The sequence below is a fragment of the Diadema setosum genome, chromosome 4 (genome assembly GCF_964275005.1).
Source record: "Diadema setosum chromosome 4, eeDiaSeto1, whole genome shotgun sequence".
Lineage (NCBI taxonomy): Eukaryota > Metazoa > Echinodermata > Echinoidea > Diadematoida > Diadematidae > Diadema > Diadema setosum.
Genome location: NC_092688.1, coordinates 31,100,911 through 31,121,625, shown reverse-complemented (window position 1 = coordinate 31,121,625; position 20,715 = coordinate 31,100,911). Strand labels below are relative to the sequence as shown.

At 40.3% G+C, this 20,715-nt stretch overlaps 1 protein-coding gene and 1 pseudogene across 1 annotated transcript; both read left to right on the top strand.

Annotated features, from left to right (window-relative positions):
* The first annotated feature begins 138 nt into the window (after positions 1–138).
* Positions 139–16,413, top strand: LOC140227127 (protein MTO1 homolog, mitochondrial-like). Its single transcript, XM_072307559.1, has 17 exons — positions 139–164; positions 3,218–3,549; positions 4,860–4,955; positions 5,413–5,468; positions 5,908–6,088; positions 6,972–7,148; positions 7,609–7,721; positions 8,486–8,598; positions 9,865–9,938; positions 10,501–10,617; positions 11,359–11,489; positions 12,204–12,408; positions 13,194–13,377; positions 13,959–14,077; positions 14,783–14,879; positions 15,515–15,569; positions 15,878–16,413. The coding sequence occupies exons 2-17, from the start codon at positions 3,330–3,332 to the stop codon at positions 15,995–15,997; spliced, it is 2,058 nt and encodes a 685-aa protein (XP_072163660.1). The 5' UTR covers positions 139–164; positions 3,218–3,329; the 3' UTR covers positions 15,998–16,413.
* Positions 171–3,316, top strand: LOC140227063 (uncharacterized; annotated as a pseudogene).
* Positions 16,414–20,715: the final 4,302 nt, after the last annotated feature.

Sequence of the window (20,715 nt, the reverse complement as noted above, 5' to 3'; positions counted from 1 at the left end):
TCTGCTAGCGCTGCTGGCGCATGCAGCATGTGTATCATATTACAGTACACAGTAAGCAGTTACGAAATGCTGGTGTGTATTATATCTAGACAAGTGGCGAGTACTGAGTGCATGCACGCACAATAAGGCTTGTGGCACAAGGTATGTATGCATCGGAAGCTGAGGTAAGTATGAGTTCGACAGTGAGTGATATGCCTGTGTGTGACAATTTAGGAATAAGAGAAGATGTTCTGGAGGGGATCGCAAACGAGAGACCGATTGAATGGACCAAGTTGAATGGTGTACTTCTGGTGAACGGTGTTGTTTTGGAGTTGTGGAAGTGGGTAAAAAGGCGTAGACTCTAAATATCCTGCGAACATGATATGTAGTCTAATTCAAGCGTTGTTCGATGTTGAGATTGCTAGGGAAGACAATCCTGGCATTCGGAGGAAGGTAGTATAGAGAGGCTGGTTGATGAAGATCGAAGGTTGAGGAAGAATAAGAGAGCACGTGGTGTGGAGACATTGAGGGTATTCTTAAGAACGCTTTTTCGATTTGAACGTGGTAGATGGGCGAGAGTGAGGGATGGAGAAAGAGAAGAGGGAGAAAGGGAGCAAGGAGAGGAGGAAGGACAGGGAACAGGAGAGGTGGAAGGAATTGAAATAGAAGGGGAGAGATGGAGGGCAGGTGGGGCTGGAGGAGAAGAAAGGGTGGGGCCTCCACTGGGGGAGAGAATGAGAGGAAAGAGGGGGAGGGAGATCGGGACATCTCAAGGTGAGAGAGAGGAAATAAGAGAAAAGAGAAGAAGGGAGACGGGGGGAGGAGATCTGTTAAATTAGACAAAGCTCTTCGGGAGAGATTAAGATGGGAACTCAATGTTGTGAAATCAAGGTATACCTCAGAACGTAGAAAGTGTCAACGTTTTCAAAGGGAACTAAAAGATTTAATGAAGCGCTTGCAGTCGCAGAAAAAGACGGCTGCCGAATTACGTGATTCGTGTGAGAGAGCTGCGAGGGATGCGAGTATGTATTTGAAGACGAAGAGAGCGGGAGAAAACGAGATAAGTACGCTCAAACAAAAGCTTGCGGAATGTAGACTAGCAATCCAGGGCCAGGCTGGTAGTGGGAGTACGGCAGCAACATCGCACGATGGCAGCGTGCGCGAGGAGGCGTTAGAACAGTGCAGAGCGGAGCTGCGAGATGCTAGGGTAACGCTAGAAAGTATGGAAAAAAAGCTTGCTGTTGAGAGGGAAATGCATTTGGCAGAAAGAGAGAAAGTTGAGCGAGAAAGATCAAACTTTCAGCGTAGAATCAAAGTGCTGAAGAAAGGGAGAAAGAGAATGCAAAGGCGGGAGAGATGTAAGGTGCAAGGGGAGAGAAGGAAGAGAGAGAAGATGCATGAAAAGATGAGGGCAAAGGATTCTAAAATTTCCTCTATGAGGAAAGAAGTCAGACAATTGCGAGAGGAATTGAAAGCAGCGCAAAACATGAATGCTCGTGAAAAGGAGCACGTTACATTCAAAGAACAGAGAGTGTATGATACAAGAGTAAGGGCTGTTTACCAAGACATGTTGGCGAAATACAGTGTAAGCAGTAGAAATTGTGAGGGAGTGGTTAAGACGGTCTTAGGGGGGCTTACGGACCTAGACGTCGAAAACATTAAACTTCCCAAGAAAACTACCGCAACGGAAATGCTTTATGAAGGGAGAAAACTTTCTCAAATTCAGGTCGCAAGGGCTTTGCAGGAAGAAGAGAATACCAGGCTTGGAGAATACCACTCTATCGAGCGACGCCACAACAAAATTCGGGCACCACTATTCAGCGTTTGATATTTATAAGGGTTCAGATGGGGGCAGCTCGAGTATGATGATTGGAATGGGGGAAAGCGTGGGTGGTACTGCCCAAACAACTTTAGACACACTCCTTGGACTCCTGAATGAAATAACGGACATGCCAAGATCCACCCAAGGTGTTAACAAGATAATTCGCAACATAAAGAACACAATGAGTGATCGCCATGTGGCAGAAAAAAAAATTCAACGAACTGCTCAAGGAATACCGGCAAAACATTTTGCCGGAAATAGTAGATGGGTGGGAAGAAATGAACTCCGATGAAAAGGAGCAATTCAAATCAATGAACAATTTTTTCTGCGGACTGCACTATGTAGTGGGTTTAGCAGATTATGCAAGCAAGACCATTCAGGCATGGGAGAAAATGATATTCGGGGATGATAGAGTAGGAGCTGAGTCACTAAGTGGGATGCATGTCGAGAATGGCGAGTGTGGGACTGTTCGCTTAGTGCAGACCGTTTGCAAGTCCGTGCAGGACCGTGGATGTGAGAGGTCCGGAAAGCCTGTGGAATTCAGGACTTTTCTGAAGTCAAAGGGTATTGAACATGTCCCTCTTGCACCCTTCCATGGGAATAGATTTAATATTCTTTTCCATAACGGTGCTGGGGTCTATTTCCTTCTGTCCCACCTGAAAGAATTTTTCGCTGAACATGCAAAAGACAACAATCTTCTGAGAGCGGTCGACGCCGACTTACATGTCACCCAGTACTTAGCAGCCACACGAGCACTAGGACTGATAGATAAGCTGGTCACTGCTCCTTTGTGGCGAGTATTAACGAGGCAGGCCATATCGTGGACATGAGTGCCCACTACTCGAATTTGCATGCTTGTTTTGTGAACTGGGCTAATGACGCCACTCAGTTCATGCGGGGGGAAGCTGTGGCGTTCGAAGGCAAACACAACCCAGATGATCCTATCTTCATGTCTTTGGTGACCCCAAATGCAGAACTAGATGAGATGACCAAGCAAATTCTGGAACTTGTGTTCCTTACTTTCTGCCAGGTCACTGAGTTGTGCCAGTCACCTGTAAACTATCTCCTGGTAAGCACCTGTTTTTCGTCTATTTGTTATCATATGGGTGCACATTGTTGGTTAATGTTAGGCATTTTGTATTGAGCAACCATATACAAATATATTAATCATTGTGTGTCATTGGTATATTTCTTCTGCTAAATTTATAAAAGAAGATTTCATTGGCTTGACTTTTGAGTGACACATTCATGATTCAGATTTAGCATTTAGAGTCTAGATCTAGTTTGTGCTTTGCCTTCCCTTGTCTGAAATGGAAAACAGATTGAAAACAGAAAAAGGAGGTAATAAATCATTTAACTGAAATGGCGAAATGCTTTTCATCTCTTGACTTTTGTTTGTGATTGATGTTGCTGCAGGCTTTGGAGATTTTGATGGATTTTCCCAACGAGGTCTGGAGACAAGCACTGGTGTACTATCCCGAAGCCAAAGCAGTGCCAGTGATATTCGACCCCTGAGAACGTTTGCAACATGCCATTTATCAGGAATGCCTGCCAATTTTCAAGACTGTCTTCTCGTGGCTTGTTGATGCTGATGAAGAGGAATCTGTCCAGCAGTCATGCACTGTGCGGAAACGATGTGTTTGAAGTCATCGTGGTTGGTGGCGGTCACGCGGGATGCGAGGCAGCAGCCGCCTCTGCAAGAATGGGGGCAAGGACTTTACTTCTCACACACAAACTGGAAACGATAGGTAAAAACTTTCTGTCCGCCAGCAACTAATCAAATGTGTAGTCAATCCACGGCTCAATCAACTCTGTATAGATCACAGGTAGATTTCTCAGGCCAACATGGAAGCATTGACGGAAAGAATTAGCTTCTTTGGATACTATTAATCCATGCATTATCTGCATGATGGCACATTTTTCAGCATTCAAATGCTAGCTAATGATTGATGGAAAGGTCAGTCTGTATTTACCGTTAGGGATATGTTCTGTGGAGAATACGTCTGGCTTCAAGGAATCCCCTCCAGAGGAGAACCGTGAAAGTCAAACAATGTTATATAAAACTCCGGAGGACAGACAGATTTTTCTTTCTAGCTGATGATACTGAATAGATAGTTGCATTACTCTATTTGCAGGATAGACATCACATTTTTCATGAAAATTTTCTTTGTAGGGCTATGTGTACATTCCAGCTTACTGCGCATCCACTTGCCCACTTGCCTGGGGCATCTAAAACTTCCTATTTGGCAAGGCTGTGTGAGTGTGTGTGCTTTTACCTGTTAGCTGTCCAAAGACAAAGTATGTTGCCTGTAGTACCTAGTACTTAGGACCATCAGTGTACCCATTCATGCAGGCAGGTTAGTGTCCTTCACACTTTAAAGTCCAGCAAATTTTAAGTCTGTGTTTTTTTACCTGTTGAAGACGAGTCCAAAGCGTACTTGGGCAGATTTGTATGGGAAATGCGTATTTTAGCAAAATTAGCTCGTCCTCAACAGGTTAAGCATTCAACTACATGTCAATGACTAGATGAAGAATTACCAAGTACTTCAAAAGTTCATGATTCTAAATGTATTGTACCAGAATAGTATCTAGTCATGTGGGGCAAAATATCTATGTTTGCCATTTCAAGGTTTAAAATTATGAAAAAAACAAACTCTTCTCTTTTTTTAATTACCACTATCCTCAAAGTAGAAAAATGTGGAAAATGATACAGTTTTAGTTAAGGATGATGTGATACATTATGCATGTTACAGATATTTACATAAATGAATGGTCATTTTGCCTTTAAAAGAGAACCAGTGTATTTTCCACACTTGCCATTGTAAGCCAATTTTGACAAGATTTTATCAATGGGCCCAATATGTTTGTGTTTGTCGAGAGATAAGCGGTCAACAACTACATTCTGTTCTCATTGCAACTGATTGACAAATTGCCCTACATTGACATAAATTACGTCGATGTAGGGCAATTTGTCAATCAGTTGCAATGAAAACATCTTGACGGAAGAATTTCATGAATTTGAATAACTACATTCTGATATCTGTGCTTTCTGCATCAGGCGTGATGTCCTGCAACCCTTCATTTGGTGGAATAGGCAAAGGTCACCTGATGAGAGAGATTGATGCACTGGATGGACTCTGTGGAAGACTGTGTGGTAAGCTCAAATAAAACATGGAGAATTATCAGCTGACTCCATTGGCCAGTGATAAGAATGTAAGACCTAGACATCATATTTTCTATGCCTCAGTAGCTGTTGCTGATCCTATTTGATTTTATTGTACAGAGCTACGGGATTGTACTCTTTTAAGATCATAGTACCAGTACATACATGACAAAGTAGGATATGGACATCTGAAAACATATTATGAAGTGTGGTAAACTGTTGACCTTTGGCTTTTTGCAGAGGGGACGATATAGAAGATATAACATGAACTTCAGAGAGATTAAGTATAACTGAGAACAGAAGAGCGTGACAGGAGTAATTCAGTGTTACGTGGCAGTGTACTGTCAGTGTGTGATATATCAGCATTAAGTGGTAGACATTCTGAATGTTTCCCTCAAACTTAGTACATTATAATCCAGTTCACCTTTTTCCTCTTGATTTTCTACAGATGAGGCTGGCATTCAGTATAAAATCCTGAACAGGAGGAAAGGCCCAGCAGTGTGGGTAAGCAGTGAGTTATAGTTAAAGTGGTTGTACAGTATAGTTGTGCTCTTCTTGATCTTTCTAAATGAAGGAGATCTAGATGTAAGATTTGCTGTAACAGGAGTCAAGGACCATTGTATACAAGGAGACACATTTGGAAATTTAAAGTTAAAGTGCACCATGATGCTTTTGAATGATTTTTTTTTTTTTTTTTTTTTTTTTGGGGGGGGGAAATAATTGTAGAGTGCCTTTGATAGTGGCAGAGATGTGTGTTAAAAAAAAAGAAAGAAAGATATGCCAGGAGTCATAGCTGCTACTCTCAGACATGACCCAGAGTCCAGATATTGGCTGTAATTTGCATTACGCTGTTTGCCTTTGTCCACCTTTCATAATCCCATCTATTTATGGCCTTTACTTCTTTCACATGCACTTGAGTCATGTTGTGATTTTCGCACCTCAGGGGCTTAGAGCGCAGATTGATAGGGACCTCTACCTGCGCTTCATGCAAGAAGAGATTTTCAAGACCCCCAATCTCACGGTCCGTGCAGCCCCCGTGGAGGACCTCGTCATTGGAGAAGAGGGACTGGAGGGTACAGAGGAGCAGCATGGTGGCAAACCTTCGTGTTCTGGAGTGGTACTTGGTGGGTGCCCTACTGAGGATGTTTTCAAATACAGGGAAACTCCTGGGGGGCATTTCATGAAGCGTCTTGTCCAACAAATTTGTCGGACAAATTTGCCCTCAGCCAATCAGATGCAAGGATTTCAGTAGCTTATAACAGTTTGTCAGGAAAAAAAAAAAAAAATTCGACCAAATCGCTTCGTGAAATGCCCCCCTGTTCAGTGAGCTTACTGATAACAAGGTACCACTTTTAAAAAGGTGAATTTGGTGGTCCAGATTTTCCATTACTGTATGTAGCTGGTCTGTCTCTTAGTACATTTACAGTGAGGTACTGTAGTTATAACAAGGTAAATCAATGATCGAGTTGATGATCCCAGCAACCTTGTTATATAACAGGATTTCTCTGTAGTGTAGTTAACGCTTGGGAGAAGTTCATCCATTGTTATGTGTGGGTGATGTTTATGGATAATGGCATTGCATTGTCAAAACATTATTTCCAAGTTTTGTTTCTCAATATCTCTCATCAATTTTCATTTCCTCTGTATACATTGTATTCTCATATCTGATTTGCATGTGATCTGTGCTTTTACTACTTGTCCTTTGCGTTTTACAGGAGTTTTATCTCATGCATCCAATATTTCTCTTTTTGCTGATACTGAAACTCACAAATAAATGTTAGCCACAACATGAACCCAAACCACACTGTTAGGACATCATTTCATCAGTAGTAAGGACTAGAGAAATAGGTTATGCCAAACAACAAAATGATTTTTTTTGAACATACAGTTTGTTCTGTCACCTTGTAGTTTCTTGTTAGCCTGTACAGATTTTTGTCTGTATTCATGCGTTGTTGTTGTACCCACATTGATTACATTTATTATGTGTGTTTTACATTTTCTTTGCAGAGAATGGAGAGGTAATAAAGGGCCAGGCTGTCGTGATAACGACAGGAACGTTCCTGCGAGGAGAGATCCACCTCGGAGTTGAGAGACGGCCAGCCGGTAGGCTAGGAGACCAGCCCTCGGTCGGTTTGGCCAAGAGGATTGAGGAGGCGGGGTTTTCTCTCGGACGTCTCAGGACAGGTAATTTCTGGGAGAAGGTCCCGAAAACCAACTTGCATGGCAGTTTGATTGTGTAGTTGAGATGATAAGCGGCATCTCTTTATGCCTCATATTATGATATTCCCCTGGCATATATTAGTTAAGCTGGCTCTCTTTGTCACTACAAAAATGATTTAACCATTTCTGCATGAAGCAACTTAGAGCTTGATTGAGATTTGTGTGATAGTCATTCATTTTCGTAGAAGCACTTATGGAGGTGAAACAATTTGGTCAGATGTAATGAATTTTTGATTTATGATATAACAAAGCATTTGATGTTATTGCTGGAAATATGTCAGCTAGGACGTCACTGGATAAACTGCTAGCGTATCTCAACTTTGCTTCTTTATCTTTACTGCTACCCAATAGCTTTTTAGTGCTTCATTTTATTTGGAAATATAACAACATGCTGATATTCTGTTTTGTGATGCCATTGGTTTAGGTACTCCGCCTCGCGTGGATGGCCGCACCATTGACTACAGTGGCCTGACTGCTAACCAGGGAGACAATCCACCAACACCTTTCTCATTCATGAGTGACAGAGTAGCAATTAGAGTTAGTATCGCTGTGTGTTGCATGTTGCCTTTCCATTTTAATCTGTTAAAATCTGTGTTAGGGAAGAATTATGCTGATAAGCTTCGCTTGTTCACTGACTTATGATCAGGATATCTTGATAATGACCCAAGGTGTCATACTGAAATTGGGTTATGTACATGTGTGATTAAACTGAGGTGACCAGACTAAGCTTTGGGTGATGAGGTCATCTCTCAAATGTCTGGGGTTAAAGGTTAGCAGTTATTCATTGTAAACTAGACACTTGCATATGAAAATTCATTACAACATTACTACAGTATTGATAATTCTGTTTTTATAAATGATTTGCAGGAATCACTAGAGTGTGTTCACCTACTCACCACTTTCTAGTTCATGATGATGCAAAGTCATGAAGGATGAGGTCAAATTTTAGCAGACGATGTTAGTACAATGCATTACTGTACAAGTGATGAAGAGGCATAAGGACTTGTTACCTGCCTATGTTTTGTTTTGATTCAAATATTTGGGTTGCTGGTCTGCAAAGATTATGCTCTTTTTCTTTTCTTTTAATCAGGGTTTTTAATTGCATAATGAAACTTACAATATGCCTACATAGAGAGGGTGAGAGAGAGTATGTGTTTAGGCCTACATGTATGTGTATTTGTGCAAGTGAGTGCACATGGATACTTGTATAAACATGGCGTTGTTGTAAAGAGTGAGCTCGAATTTGTTGTTGTGGGTTTTGTTTTTTTTTTAATTCTGTGCTTTATGTTGTTTGATTGCAGCCAGAAGATCAGGTGACCTGTCACCTGACACACTCCAATCCCAAAGTGCACCACATCATCGTGGACAACCAGCATCTCAATGTTCACATTCAAGAGGAGGTCAATGGTCCCAGGTAGGTATTCTTGTGTCATCATCCCTGTACCTCATATACCGTATCTGTCTTGATAGTTGAGGGTTCTTCACATTCAGGCGATCACTGAAGGAGGTTAATATTTCTCAAACTGTTACTGCTCTTGTGGTCAAAGTGGCTGCTTTGTTTAGATTATTTTTCGTATAAAGAGAAGAGCATGGCTGAGCAGTATACTCTTACAACTGTGGATAAGATCGCTGGCTTCCATGCATGTATAATGAGTTTGGGGTTCCAGTCTGGCAGTAGTGCCCTTTGGCAAGACACTTTCTCCTTGTTGCCAAGTCTTTCAGAGGAGACTTAAAGCTGTTCGTCTCACGTGTGGGAGAGCTATACGCCTACCTTATGCATGTAAAATAACCCACTTCACTTCTGTCATAAAAAGCCGGGTGAAATCATGCTGAAGTGGTCAAACACACTAAAAACTGACTGATATTTGCAGTAATCTTCACAGTTTAAGGAGGCAGATTACCTTAGAGAAGAAGAAAAAGAAGACTATACATTATACATGTATGTACAGCTTTCTTTAAATGACTACGGATATGTGAGATCATAACAAAGTTGCGAGTATTTCACAAAAGTGATACAGGAATATCTATGGATTTGTACCCAAGCTTAAGAAAAAAAAATCAGGGATAATATGATAGACGATCTGAAAATTACAATGTTCGAAGTAAGAAGTGCAATTATATGAAGTAGCATTTCAGTCAGAGTTTCAGGGAAATGAATTGATTCTACAAATAGTATTAGAGCATGATAAGTTTACTTCCAATGAAATAATTCAGTGATGATTTATGCGTGTATGTATTTCCGCTTGGTATTGACAGTTCATGGCATTGTCAAATCTCAAATGCATGTTGTTTTGGGGGGGGGTTTCTGACTATAAAAATTCCATTTTGGCTGTGAGCATGTTGTACTGTATATGCGGAATATTTTGCGAGGTTTTTTTTTTTTCGCGAGTGAGCTGCTATTCGCGAAATTAAAAACACGTGAAAATATGGACTCTGATGCCGATATGAATGTGATGTACACGTACATATTTATGTTATTTACATACAGGACTCCACGATTGTGAATTTAACCATTCGCGAAATTGTTGGGAAGTCCCAATTCGTGAAAATTTAGACTCGCGAAATATATGGCGTATACATTTTTTTGTTTTAACTTGTCTATCAGTATTAGTATTTTCTTGATATACATAAATGTTACTATGATTGTGAAAATCACTTGTTCCCTTTTATTTTTTATCAGATACTGTCCATCTATCGAGTCTAAGAGCTTGAGATTTGGAAATAGACCTCATCAGATATGGCTGGAGCCAGAAGGTAAAGGGGTTATGTAGACCTTAACTATGTATTAGAGCATCCTTGCATTGTTTGTACAGTGTGTGACAAATTCTCAGTTGTGCATGAATTTTGTGGTGTACACTGGCATCAGCATACATTGTCAGTTAAAACTTTGGTTTATCATCATAATTCAATTGTGAGGCCATGGGTCAGAATTTCAGTCATGTTACAAGATGAATGGATGGAGTTAAACTCACAAAAAGTACAATTTTGTTTCCAGACAAGCTTCACTCTTAGGACATGCATACAATATTACAATGGTTTATTTCAAAATGTCGTAATACACAGAAAGTCGAAAACAGATATTTAATGATGATAAGTTGGCAAAACTTGTGACAAAAGTATAGTCAAACCACTTTCTAGTGATTCATTAATGCTATTTGGTAGAAGACATATTCCAGATGTATTCCACCTGTCTGTTTTGCAGAATGTTGATGTATTATGTATGTCAACATTTTAAAGGCCCCATATCTGAAGTCACACACACATTGAGCATTTGATAGTAGAGACCTTTAACATAGTATGTTGTTTGTTTTGCCAGGCCTGAATACTGACACAGTGTACATGCAGGGATTCTCAGTGACGTTACCTGCAGACCTCCAAGAGAAATGTGTGCACTCCATTGCTGGCCTCGAAAGGGCGGTAATGACCAAGCCAGGTACATATATATGAGAACATGAATTATAAGTGTATTATTATTATTTTAATGTATAGCAGTGTATTCATCCTGTAATCAAACCCTTGACTCACTTTGTGGTTGTAAGGTGTATGGTGCCATTGTTGGTGTTAGAAGTGACAATTCTTTGTCGATATCCATAGAGACTACTGCCTTTATAGTGTGTATTTTCACTGCTAAAACAAGTCAAAATGCAAGATCAGACTGTGTACTTCGTAGGCAACTTGATGTAAATCTCGTGCATGTGCTTTGAGTTTTTCAGTTTGTGTCTTGAGGATTATAGTTTTGTATGTGTTACTGTGTGTCTGTATGTGTCTGCCAATGATTTCTTTTATGTAAATATGGTAGTGGTTAGTGTGATACTTACTTTTCAGGATGGCATGTAAGCATTTCACAGCATTGACGCAGACCTAAGGAATAATACAGTGAGGATGCTTGCGACATGTACCGTACTCTTCTCATACATGGAAATCCCATCACAACAACCTTGCTTGAAGCAAGGTACAGCTTTTAACAAGGTTAATTTAGCTGTTCTGATTCTCAGTTACTGTATTAAGCTGGTCCTTTTTTTTTCAGTATTTGTGCAATAAGGTACTGGTTTTAATGAAGTAGAATCAGCAGTCCCGTTGACCTCATTATAATGGGGTCTCCCCATTTTTTCACATTGGACATCATGTGTGCTACGTACGAAATGGGTTGATTTCATCTTATGCCCTTGTACAGGTTATGGTGTGGCATATGACTATGTGGATCCAAGAGAAGTGAAGCCATCACTGGAAACCAAGAGGATTCCTCGTCTCTTCTTTGCCGGTCAGATAAATGGGACAACAGGGTATGAAGAAGCTGCAGCACAGGTTAGATTTAAACAAAATTATCCCTTGGATTAGAATTAGTATCAATTCATTTAAACCACTGAAGAATTTGTCATGTGACACATTTCTTGATTCATTGATTATGTCGACTCGGAAGTTATGAGAACAACTGTATGTCCATTTTAGTAAGATTTTCTAACGGATGTAAGCAATGTGGTGGCACAACAACATTTGCTCCTGTAACAGTTGCTCCAGTCTTATTTTCTCCAAGGACTTGTAGGGTTAGGGTTGTGATAGGGTGTTGGGTTTAGTTTGATGGGAGGATTAGGATTAGGGTTAGGATTATGTTTGTGGATAGAATGTATATTTGGCTTAGCATGCAGATATTTTATGGGAGCAGTTGTCACAGGAGCAAATGTCATGGAACCAAGCAATGTAGTTCTCACTTCAGTGACGAACCATAAAACAGCATTCAGCACCATTAAAAGTTTGTTTCTTGTAACCATGACAGCACCAAAGGTGTCTAAAGGCAATAGCTCATTATTCTTCATTGAATTCCTTAGGTTTACTCCACGGGGGGCTTTTGTGTTCGATTGTTGCCATGTATGTGATTGATCTTGAATGAAGAAAGTTTGTTTATGATAATCTCAAAATGATATCAAACTCAAAACGTTGTCATCCTTGTGAGGACATACCTTCTGGGTTCCCCTTCCAGTTCCATCATATTTCCCCCTTCTTGTCTTTACACCTTTCCAGGGTATAATTGCGGGGGTAAATGCCGTTTTGGCCTCCAGAAAGCTCCCTCCCTTCACAGTCAGCAGGACGGAGGGTTACATTGGAGTGCTTATCGATGATCTCACCACACGGGGTACTTCAGAGCCCTATAGGATGTTCACTAGCCGTACTGAGTTTCGAATGACCCTCAGACCAGACAACGCTGACCTGAGACTTACTCACAAAGGTAGTGCCTCTGTTTTTTTTTAATTCTTTTTCTGAAGTGCCAATTTGTCTCGCATTGAACTTGACTTCCAGATCCATGTATATATTGCCCTAACTTTTCTTGTCTTTATTATGAACCTTTATCCTGGTTTGACTTATTGAGTCCAAATGGGAGTAGGTCAAACTCCAGTACAGCCTCAAAGTTGAAAACCTGAGCAGCTTGCAGCTTTCAAGTTGAAGTGTGATAAAAGTCTCACAATAGGCCTCTGAATTTAGGCTTGTGATGGCCATTTTACCTTCTAACCCAGACCCTAGTGGCAGAGATGCCAATTGTTACTTTTTTACACCATTTTGTTCTCTTTTTTTATGCTTGAAATACTGCAGGTTTCATAGAAAGTACTGTTCTTGCCAAATTGCATTACTACACATGTATGTCTATTGCAGGAAAGGTAAAAGTATTGTATTTTTAATAAAAAATATGCTCTGAAATTCCGGTATTATTATGTTAAGTAGTCCAAGGCAGACAACGCATATTAAATGAAAGCAAGATTTTTGAAAGCAATTTTCTTCAATATGGTATTTGTTCCAAGTTCATTGTGTCACTGCCGACAACCAGGGATAGCCTGCTGGTAGTGTCGCTGCCCGGAAAGCAGTAGATGACAGGTTTGACAGGTTTGATTCCCGCTGGTTCCTGTTGTCCGACATGTTTGTTGAAAATGAAGATCAGCAGTCGCAATCTTTACTAATTCAATGTGTGCATACAGATATTAATCACTGATGCTACTCATTTTAACTGATTTTGTATAGGGTTTGCTGCTGGCTGTGTGTCACCAGCCAGAATGGAGAAGGCCAGGAAGGTGAAGGGTGACCTTGAGGAAAGCATGGAACTCCTGAAATCAGTTAAACTACACAGGAGCAGGTGGAAAAGCCTCATGGAGAGACATGGGCAGGTCTCCGCCTTTGGTGACAATCATTCGAAAGAAAAAGTGAGGTAAGAATCACTGATAGTAAACAGTCCAAAGGATATCTCCAGTTGTCAATCCTTTTTTTTTTTTTGTGTGTGTGTGTGTTTCTTCCCCTGCAGCTGTTAATTACTACACCTGAAACTAACATTTTATTCTTCTGTTGTCAATGAAGTACGCATATGTCAATGAAGTTGCATGACACATTGTGTGGATTGAAACTTCCAAAAATCATTCAACGAATGGAGATTTGAATTGCAATCCAGTAGGCTCATCAAAGGCTACATTCTGTGTGTAAGGCCAGGTTATCAACCATTAAATTTTCCTCTTTTTTTTTTTGGGGGGGGGGGGCGGGGGTAGGTTGCAGTAACACCGTTCTAGCTCTGATCGATGACTTGAAGTGTGGATTAAGGATGATGAAATGACATTCTATCAGCCCTAAGAAGTTTCTAATCACTTTCTAATTTGTTGTTTGTTTGTTTTTTAGAGGTAGCCACAAATGGTTGATATTTTTCTGTCATCGATGTACATTGTCCTTGTATGTAATGTCAAAATGTCCATGAGCTTTAGGTTTGGTACTGATTTTTAAATGTTTCTGTTTTTGGAACAGTGCTTTGGAGATGCTCCAGTTCCCAGGCCTTACCCTAACCAGTCTTGCTGAGATTATGCCGGAAGAATTTTCCAACCTGGCTGAAAACGCATACATCGCAGAGAGACTGAAAATAGAGGGTAAATCCATAATGTAAAAACTTCATTGTTATCTAGTATGACCGAGTGTGGAAGTCTCCACAATTGGTCTAGTTACCACTGATGTCCTGACATTGATGTTTAAATGTGTCCTTGTCCATATGAAATTGACATGTCCTGCATGATATTATCAACATTCTTGTTTTTGTCTTGTGAACATTTTACCTTTTGGGGAGAGATATCTGATGCTTTTGTTTGGACCATATTTTATAATTGTTTGACTCCAGTAACATGATCCTAGTGAGAGCAATGTACTTTTTATTAACCTTACCTACCCAAATGAAAGACAGCCATGTACCATCATCATTCTCATGGAGCAAATTTGACAGTCAGTCTATTTGGGCTCTGTGCGTTTTATTTGTTCGTGCTCAAAGAAAAAGATGAGAATTTTCCTGATTGTAAACCTTGAAATTCTTTAACCATTGAAATGAATGTGTATCTTCCTGATGGAAATACGATTGGATTTCATCATCTAAGGGTACAAAGGTCTTAAAAAGATACCTTTTCCTTGTACAGCATCTCGGGAATTGCACACTTCCCTATAACATTTGAAACCCCCTCAATGCACACATTTAGTGATGTTCCATCCAGTAGTCAACTTTATTGTGATAGTTGTCCCCAATGTCGTGGATGCTCACCAATGTTGCTTTCCCTTGTAAGCACCATAATTTCTGTTTTCTCCATTAGGGATCTATGCACCTCTGATTCCCCAGCAGGAGGCTGCTATTGCCGAGGCCCAGACAGACGAAGAACTCCTATTACCGGAAGATTTAGACTTCAACAGGTCTGCATTCTCATAGTGCTTGATGTATGTGTTATGACACTAGAAAAATGTGGAACAATTTCCATCGTCACCACAAAATGTCATCCTCCTGCTTGACGATGATGATAAAACAGCATTTTGTGAATATATAGTGCCATTTATCTGTAGAAGCATTCAAAGGCGCCCGGCAATTCACAACAAGTTGAACATCAACATTGTGTTGTAGGTGTAGGAATCATAATGGCAATTATCTGTAATGTGTCTTCTAGCAAAATAACAGAAGTTGATGGCAGCACTGATAATATCTTATGGCAAAGATTCAGAGAATGCAATACCCTGTTAAGAATAGATATATTGGTTGAAGGAGCTTCAAATGAAACCCGATAGTGAAGATGGATAAATGTGTAAACACTGTGGCAAGTTTCCCATTTTAGATTTATTTTCATGTTGATCCATGCAAAGCTAATGAAGGTATCTAGATATTGGCCAAATATTTTAACAGAACTTTGTGTTCCAGCCATAATTTATGATCCTGATTAAAGGGAAGCACAGATTGCAGTGCTAACTGGCCACAATTTGATAAGTCTGTGATCAGGTGTATTTGTAAATAAATGTGTATTTAAAAGATTTCCTTTTCTCTCCTGTGTTCTGCACAGCTTGAATCTGTCCACTGAGGCAATGCTGAAGCTAGCTGAGGCAAGACCCACGACGGTGAGACAGCATTTGCTTATATCGTAGCATCTGTGACATAAGCTGTTTGATGCATAAGTGACCCTGTATTTTTTTTTTAATTGTACCAATTTATTCTTAATGGCATGTCATATATAGGAAGCTGAATCCTAATTGTCAAGGTAATGGCAATTGTAGTTTCTCAAAATTATTGATGTTTTGATTGATGCCCCCAAACTGGTCTGGAGAATGCATTATAACCATGGTGTTAAAATGACAGCTGTTATGTGTTGTAGTACCATAGGACATCATTCTATCATAGTCTTAATGTTTTCCTGTGTATGTCCCAGATTGGTGCTGCTAGCAGACTCCAGGGTGTGACCCCAGCAGCCATCCTCCAGCTCCTCCGCCATGTCAGGAAGCAGGAGAGAAGAGCAAGGACCGCTTCCCAAGGTGTGGCACAAAGATGATGACCTCTCTTTTAGGATGCTGCTCCTTCCAGATTGGTCTCTGCTCTCTTCCGGGATGATGAAGGTCATGCATGTTTCTTCTGTAGAAAAGCACATCTTTGTCAAACGGGGGCAATTCCTGATATAAAAATCACCAAGGGATGTGAAGAGCCATGTCTCGGGAAGAGGAAAGAAGAAATAGTGCAATGTCCAAGGTGATCAGTTTCAGCAGTTGTAGAGTTACATGCCACAACTACAGATATAGCAGTGTGGTGTAGATGAGTCTGTGTTGTATAAAGCATTGCACCCCAATAAGCTGCCAGACGTTTAGGCATGGTGACCTAGCTTCATTTAGGTCATGAAACCAGCCAGGCCTGGCACATACTGAGTACATCTACAGATCACTGTGCAGGACTTGATGTTAACCGGTGGAACATGTGGGATAGGAAGTAATAGAACACATTTTCCCATTAGGCAAAGAGAAGGATGCAAAGCTAGGATGGTATTCTCAATATTCTCAAAACTCACTCAGCTTTCTATCTTCTCATTCTTGTATCTCAAACTGTGTGCACTGTGTCAATCAGCACATTTCTGGTTCGCTTGTTCTTTTCCAATGGGCAGTGTGACGTAAGATGGGAGCTATTCTGAAAATACTTACCTCTCCTTTTATCACATCTATAGTGAAACATACAACAAAACTTAAAAACAGAATGGTGAAGCAGGGAATAGGCATGGACATCAGCCATGAAGTGATATTTGAAAAGGAGTATACATTGTGTAGAGAGGACTTCTGTAATCTGTGTGACAAGGCTAATGGAGCTGAAGCTTTACAATGCCAAATCTGCTTTTTTTTTCTGTTGTAAACTTCATCCTCATATTTTCACTGCTCTTTCCCTTCCTGCACACATTGCTTTCCTAAATAGAAATTCTTTTCAAATTCATGAAATTCTTCCGTCAAGATGTTTTCATTGCAACTGATTGACTACTATCATGGCTACTACCAAAACACTGATCAATTCAGTGCTTATTTACGTCGATGTAGGGCAATCTGTCAATCAGTTGCAATGAAAACGACTGGACAGAAGAATTTCATAACTTTGAATAATTACGGAGTACCTGCTGCATGCTATAAGGATTAGAACCAACACTTCCTGTCGAGCAGAAGCTCGGTGGTCTAGTGGAGATGACGCCTGTCCGGTGATCAGGAAGCAATTCTCTTACTCACAGTTTTTGACTTAATCCATAAGACACCCAGAAATAAGTTTTTTAATCTCATCTTCCCTGTATACACAATAATTTTGGTAACCAAGACTTCCACCTCTTTTAGGCTCCATTTCATTTAAAAGTTGCCATGACAGCAACTCTTGCTGTAACATTAAGTGTCACGGTAACAACACCTTCCTGAATTACTGTTGCTACAAGAATTTGTCATTCTAGCAAGAAGTACTATCATAACATCTTTTATGAAGTGAGAGTCAGAATCTAGATTTTCAGCTTTGTTGTGGCAATTTCACTACTCCCCCACCTTTGACCTTTTTCTCCATGGAAAACAACCTTAGGTTGCATACATGCCACTTAAAAAAAAATAAAAATAAGTATCAACAGTATCATACTTGCCAACTATATAGTAAGATTTTATCAGATTCAGTAAGATTTTTTACATTAAAAATAGCAAAATCAGATTTTCTGTCAGAGAAATCAGATTTTTAAAAAATATTTAGGTATACTTTTCATGTGTATTTTCTGAAGATTTGACCGAAAGTAAGATTTTTAACTTCAGTTTGCATATAAAATAAGATTTTTGCAATCCAGGAGTAAGATATTTCATCTTGAAATGTTGGCAGGTATGCAGTATGTGTATACTGTACACTTCACATCAGGCATATTGTAGTGGTAAAATAGACATATACATTACGTCGTGCGCATGGCAGATTGTTGTAAGCACACTTCCCTGCGCATGACAGAATGTTGTTAACCCTATGCGTACTCCCACATCCTAACGACAATCTGCCATGCGCAGGGAAGCGCATTAATGACAATCTGCCATGTGCATGACAGTTGGTGCTCTTTTACTCAAGAAAGTGATGTTACAGATGCCTGAACAAGTACCATGTAGAATGTGCAAGAGAAATTGACTGTTCTGCAGTTAACCCCTTGTGTGCGTTGAGTGCCCATTGTTCCAGAAAACTCCATAGTGTTGTACACACTGGGTGATTTCAAGTTCGGTGCTAGTGCTAGTGCTAGTGCTAGCCCCCAAATAACAGCGTTAAATCGACCTCCAACACCGACGGTCAGATTAACGAGGCGATACCGATCAAAATTATCGATCACCAGCACTAGGTGTTGGAATCGCACCACCGCGAGCTCCGCGGGAATTGCGCGACGAAAAAAGTGATGGCGCGTGATTACAGTCAAATATTAAAAGATGTAGCCAAAACTGCTTACTTTAAGACATATAGTGAGGAAGACAGATTACAATGCCACAAATTTCATCAATTCCCAAAAATACAACTATCTTGATTTTGCTCCCAGGCGCAGATTTATATAGCCATGTCTGGAGTATTCGTGTACGTTACGTGGGCAACCACTGCATTAGCATAAACTTTGCACGTAAAACGGGCATCTATTATGGAAGCGACTATGGGTCTCGCACGGCAACGCTAACACCAGCACCAAACTTGAAATCAAGAAAATGATAATCCCTAGGGGCTAGTGTTAGTCAATGGCGAAAAAGCACGTAAATCGCTAACACAATCGGCAGAGCTCGGTGCAGCAGACGACATTCAACACCGAGCCCAGCACCAGCAACCGGAAATAAACCGGAAATACCTCATAATTTTTGAGGTCAACTCCCAACACCGACGTGATTTCAAGTTCGGTTTTATCGCCGGTGCTAGTGCTGAGATAGCACTAGCACTAGCACCGAACTTGAAATCACCCATTGTCCAAAGTTCCTGGTACAGAAAGGGTTAATGAGGCTGTCCTGGTTTATGTACATGTGAGTGCCATGTATTTACCATTACTGAAGTTCCTCAAATTTCAGATATTTGTCATTTTTACTCCTTACACGTAGAGGCTCAGTTGATATAACATGGTTGCACTCTCTATTTAGTAATTCATTGAAAATATGTCCTTGTGTGTGCCTTCCTATGTACTTCCTTGGATTAGATTTAAGTCTGACATATAAAACTAATGTCAAATAACTTGTGAGTAATGTGACTTTCTTCAAGTGCAGTTGAAGTGCAGATATCCCATGTAAATGAGTGAGTGTACTTGTGTTTGTTTGAATGTGCATTTTTACTTGCTCAGCTTTAAACCATTTAATGCAGTTGTGTTTGTGCATGTGTATATGTGTGTGTGTGTGTGTGTGCGCGCGCGTGCATGCTTGTGTGGATATGGATATGGATATATTGTGGAATTTCATTGGTTTAAAAAAAAAAGAATATGTTACTGAAGTGCAGAGATTGAGATGTGAGCAGGGGCCCTAGTACTGCATGGTGGGGGTGGGGGGGGGGGGGGTAAGAGGACAGGTAGGTTTCTTTTTTTTTCGGTTGGGCAGCCACGTGTCAGTCAATGTAAGTGGTATGTATTTCGGGCCACGCACCGATTGATTTCTTTTTTTTAATTGTTCATACATTGCTGATTGTATATTGTGTTTATGCATTCAAGATTAATGTTTTTTGTTATGTGAAGTAATAGAAATCAAATAAAGATTACTGAAAAAAAAAGTGTGTGTGTGTGTGTGTGTGTCGGTAGGTGGCACGACGTTTGCTTCCGCGGCAATTGCTCGGGTTTTATTTTCTCCAAGGACTTAGGGTTAGGGTTGTGATAGGATTTTAGGCTTAGTATTTGATGTGAGGATTAGGATTAGGGTTAGGGTTGGAGGTGTCTTGGCTGAGTGGATAAGAGTGCTCGTCTCTAAATGGCATGAGCGTGGTATGGTTCATTGGTATGAACCCATGCGAAGTCAGACACGTTTGCCCTTCAGCAAAGCACTTTACGGTGGGATGAGAAAGTTTATGTTGTTTGATCAGCATGTGCATGCCTGTAAAATGGCTGCGACTGGCTGGAATGCTCCCCAGGGAGTGGAGAGTGAGCACTGTCAGTGCTGGTTGGAAATAATGTATCCAGTGATGGGGTAATAATAGTCTGTAAAGCGCATTGAGATACTTAACAAGTGTGAAATGTGCTTTATAAAAACTAGCTTCTATTATTATTACAGTTAGAGGTAGAATTTACATTTGGCTTAGCATGCAGATATTTCATGGGAGCAATTGTCACAGGAGAAAATGTCATGGAACCCTGTGTGTGTGTGTCTTTTATGGGTGTTTCCTGATATTGCACTTGGTAACTGGATGTGTTGTTGTTTACCTCATTGTCAATTTTAGCATGAGTGATTCTCAATGAAACTTGTTATGAGGTGAATGGAGGCAGTGGTGGGTGTATGTGTTTGTGTGTATGCGTGTGTGCATGTGTACTTTGCTTTCTTTGCATGTGTGTGTGTGTTAAGTTGGTTTTGTGTGTGTGTGTGTAGGTCGTATATACGTGGTGTCATTGGCATCTCTACGTTGTACAGTAATACCATATTGAATTGTTATTTTTGGTATCATATGATTGGAAGTGAATAGATATCATTGACAAAAAACACAAAAAAAAACCCCACAAAACAACAACAACCCCAAAACACTAGCTCCTTTTGTAGTGTGGATACTAAGGCATGACGATTTTGTTTGTCAACT

What these genes read in the sequence shown, in the direction of transcription:
- LOC140227127 (XM_072307559.1), top strand. Translation starts at nt 3,330, where the DNA reads ATGCCATTTATCAGGAATGCCTGCCAATTTTCAAGACTGTCTTCTCGT. An exon ending in TCTCGGACGTCTCAGGACAG is followed by an intron (nt 7,149 to 7,608) that starts GTAATTTCTGGG and finishes CCATTGGTTTAG; the next exon opens with GTACTCCGCCTCGCGTGGAT. An exon ending in GATATGGCTGGAGCCAGAAG is followed by an intron (nt 9,939 to 10,500) that starts GTAAAGGGGTTA and finishes TTGTTTTGCCAG; the next exon opens with GCCTGAATACTGACACAGTG.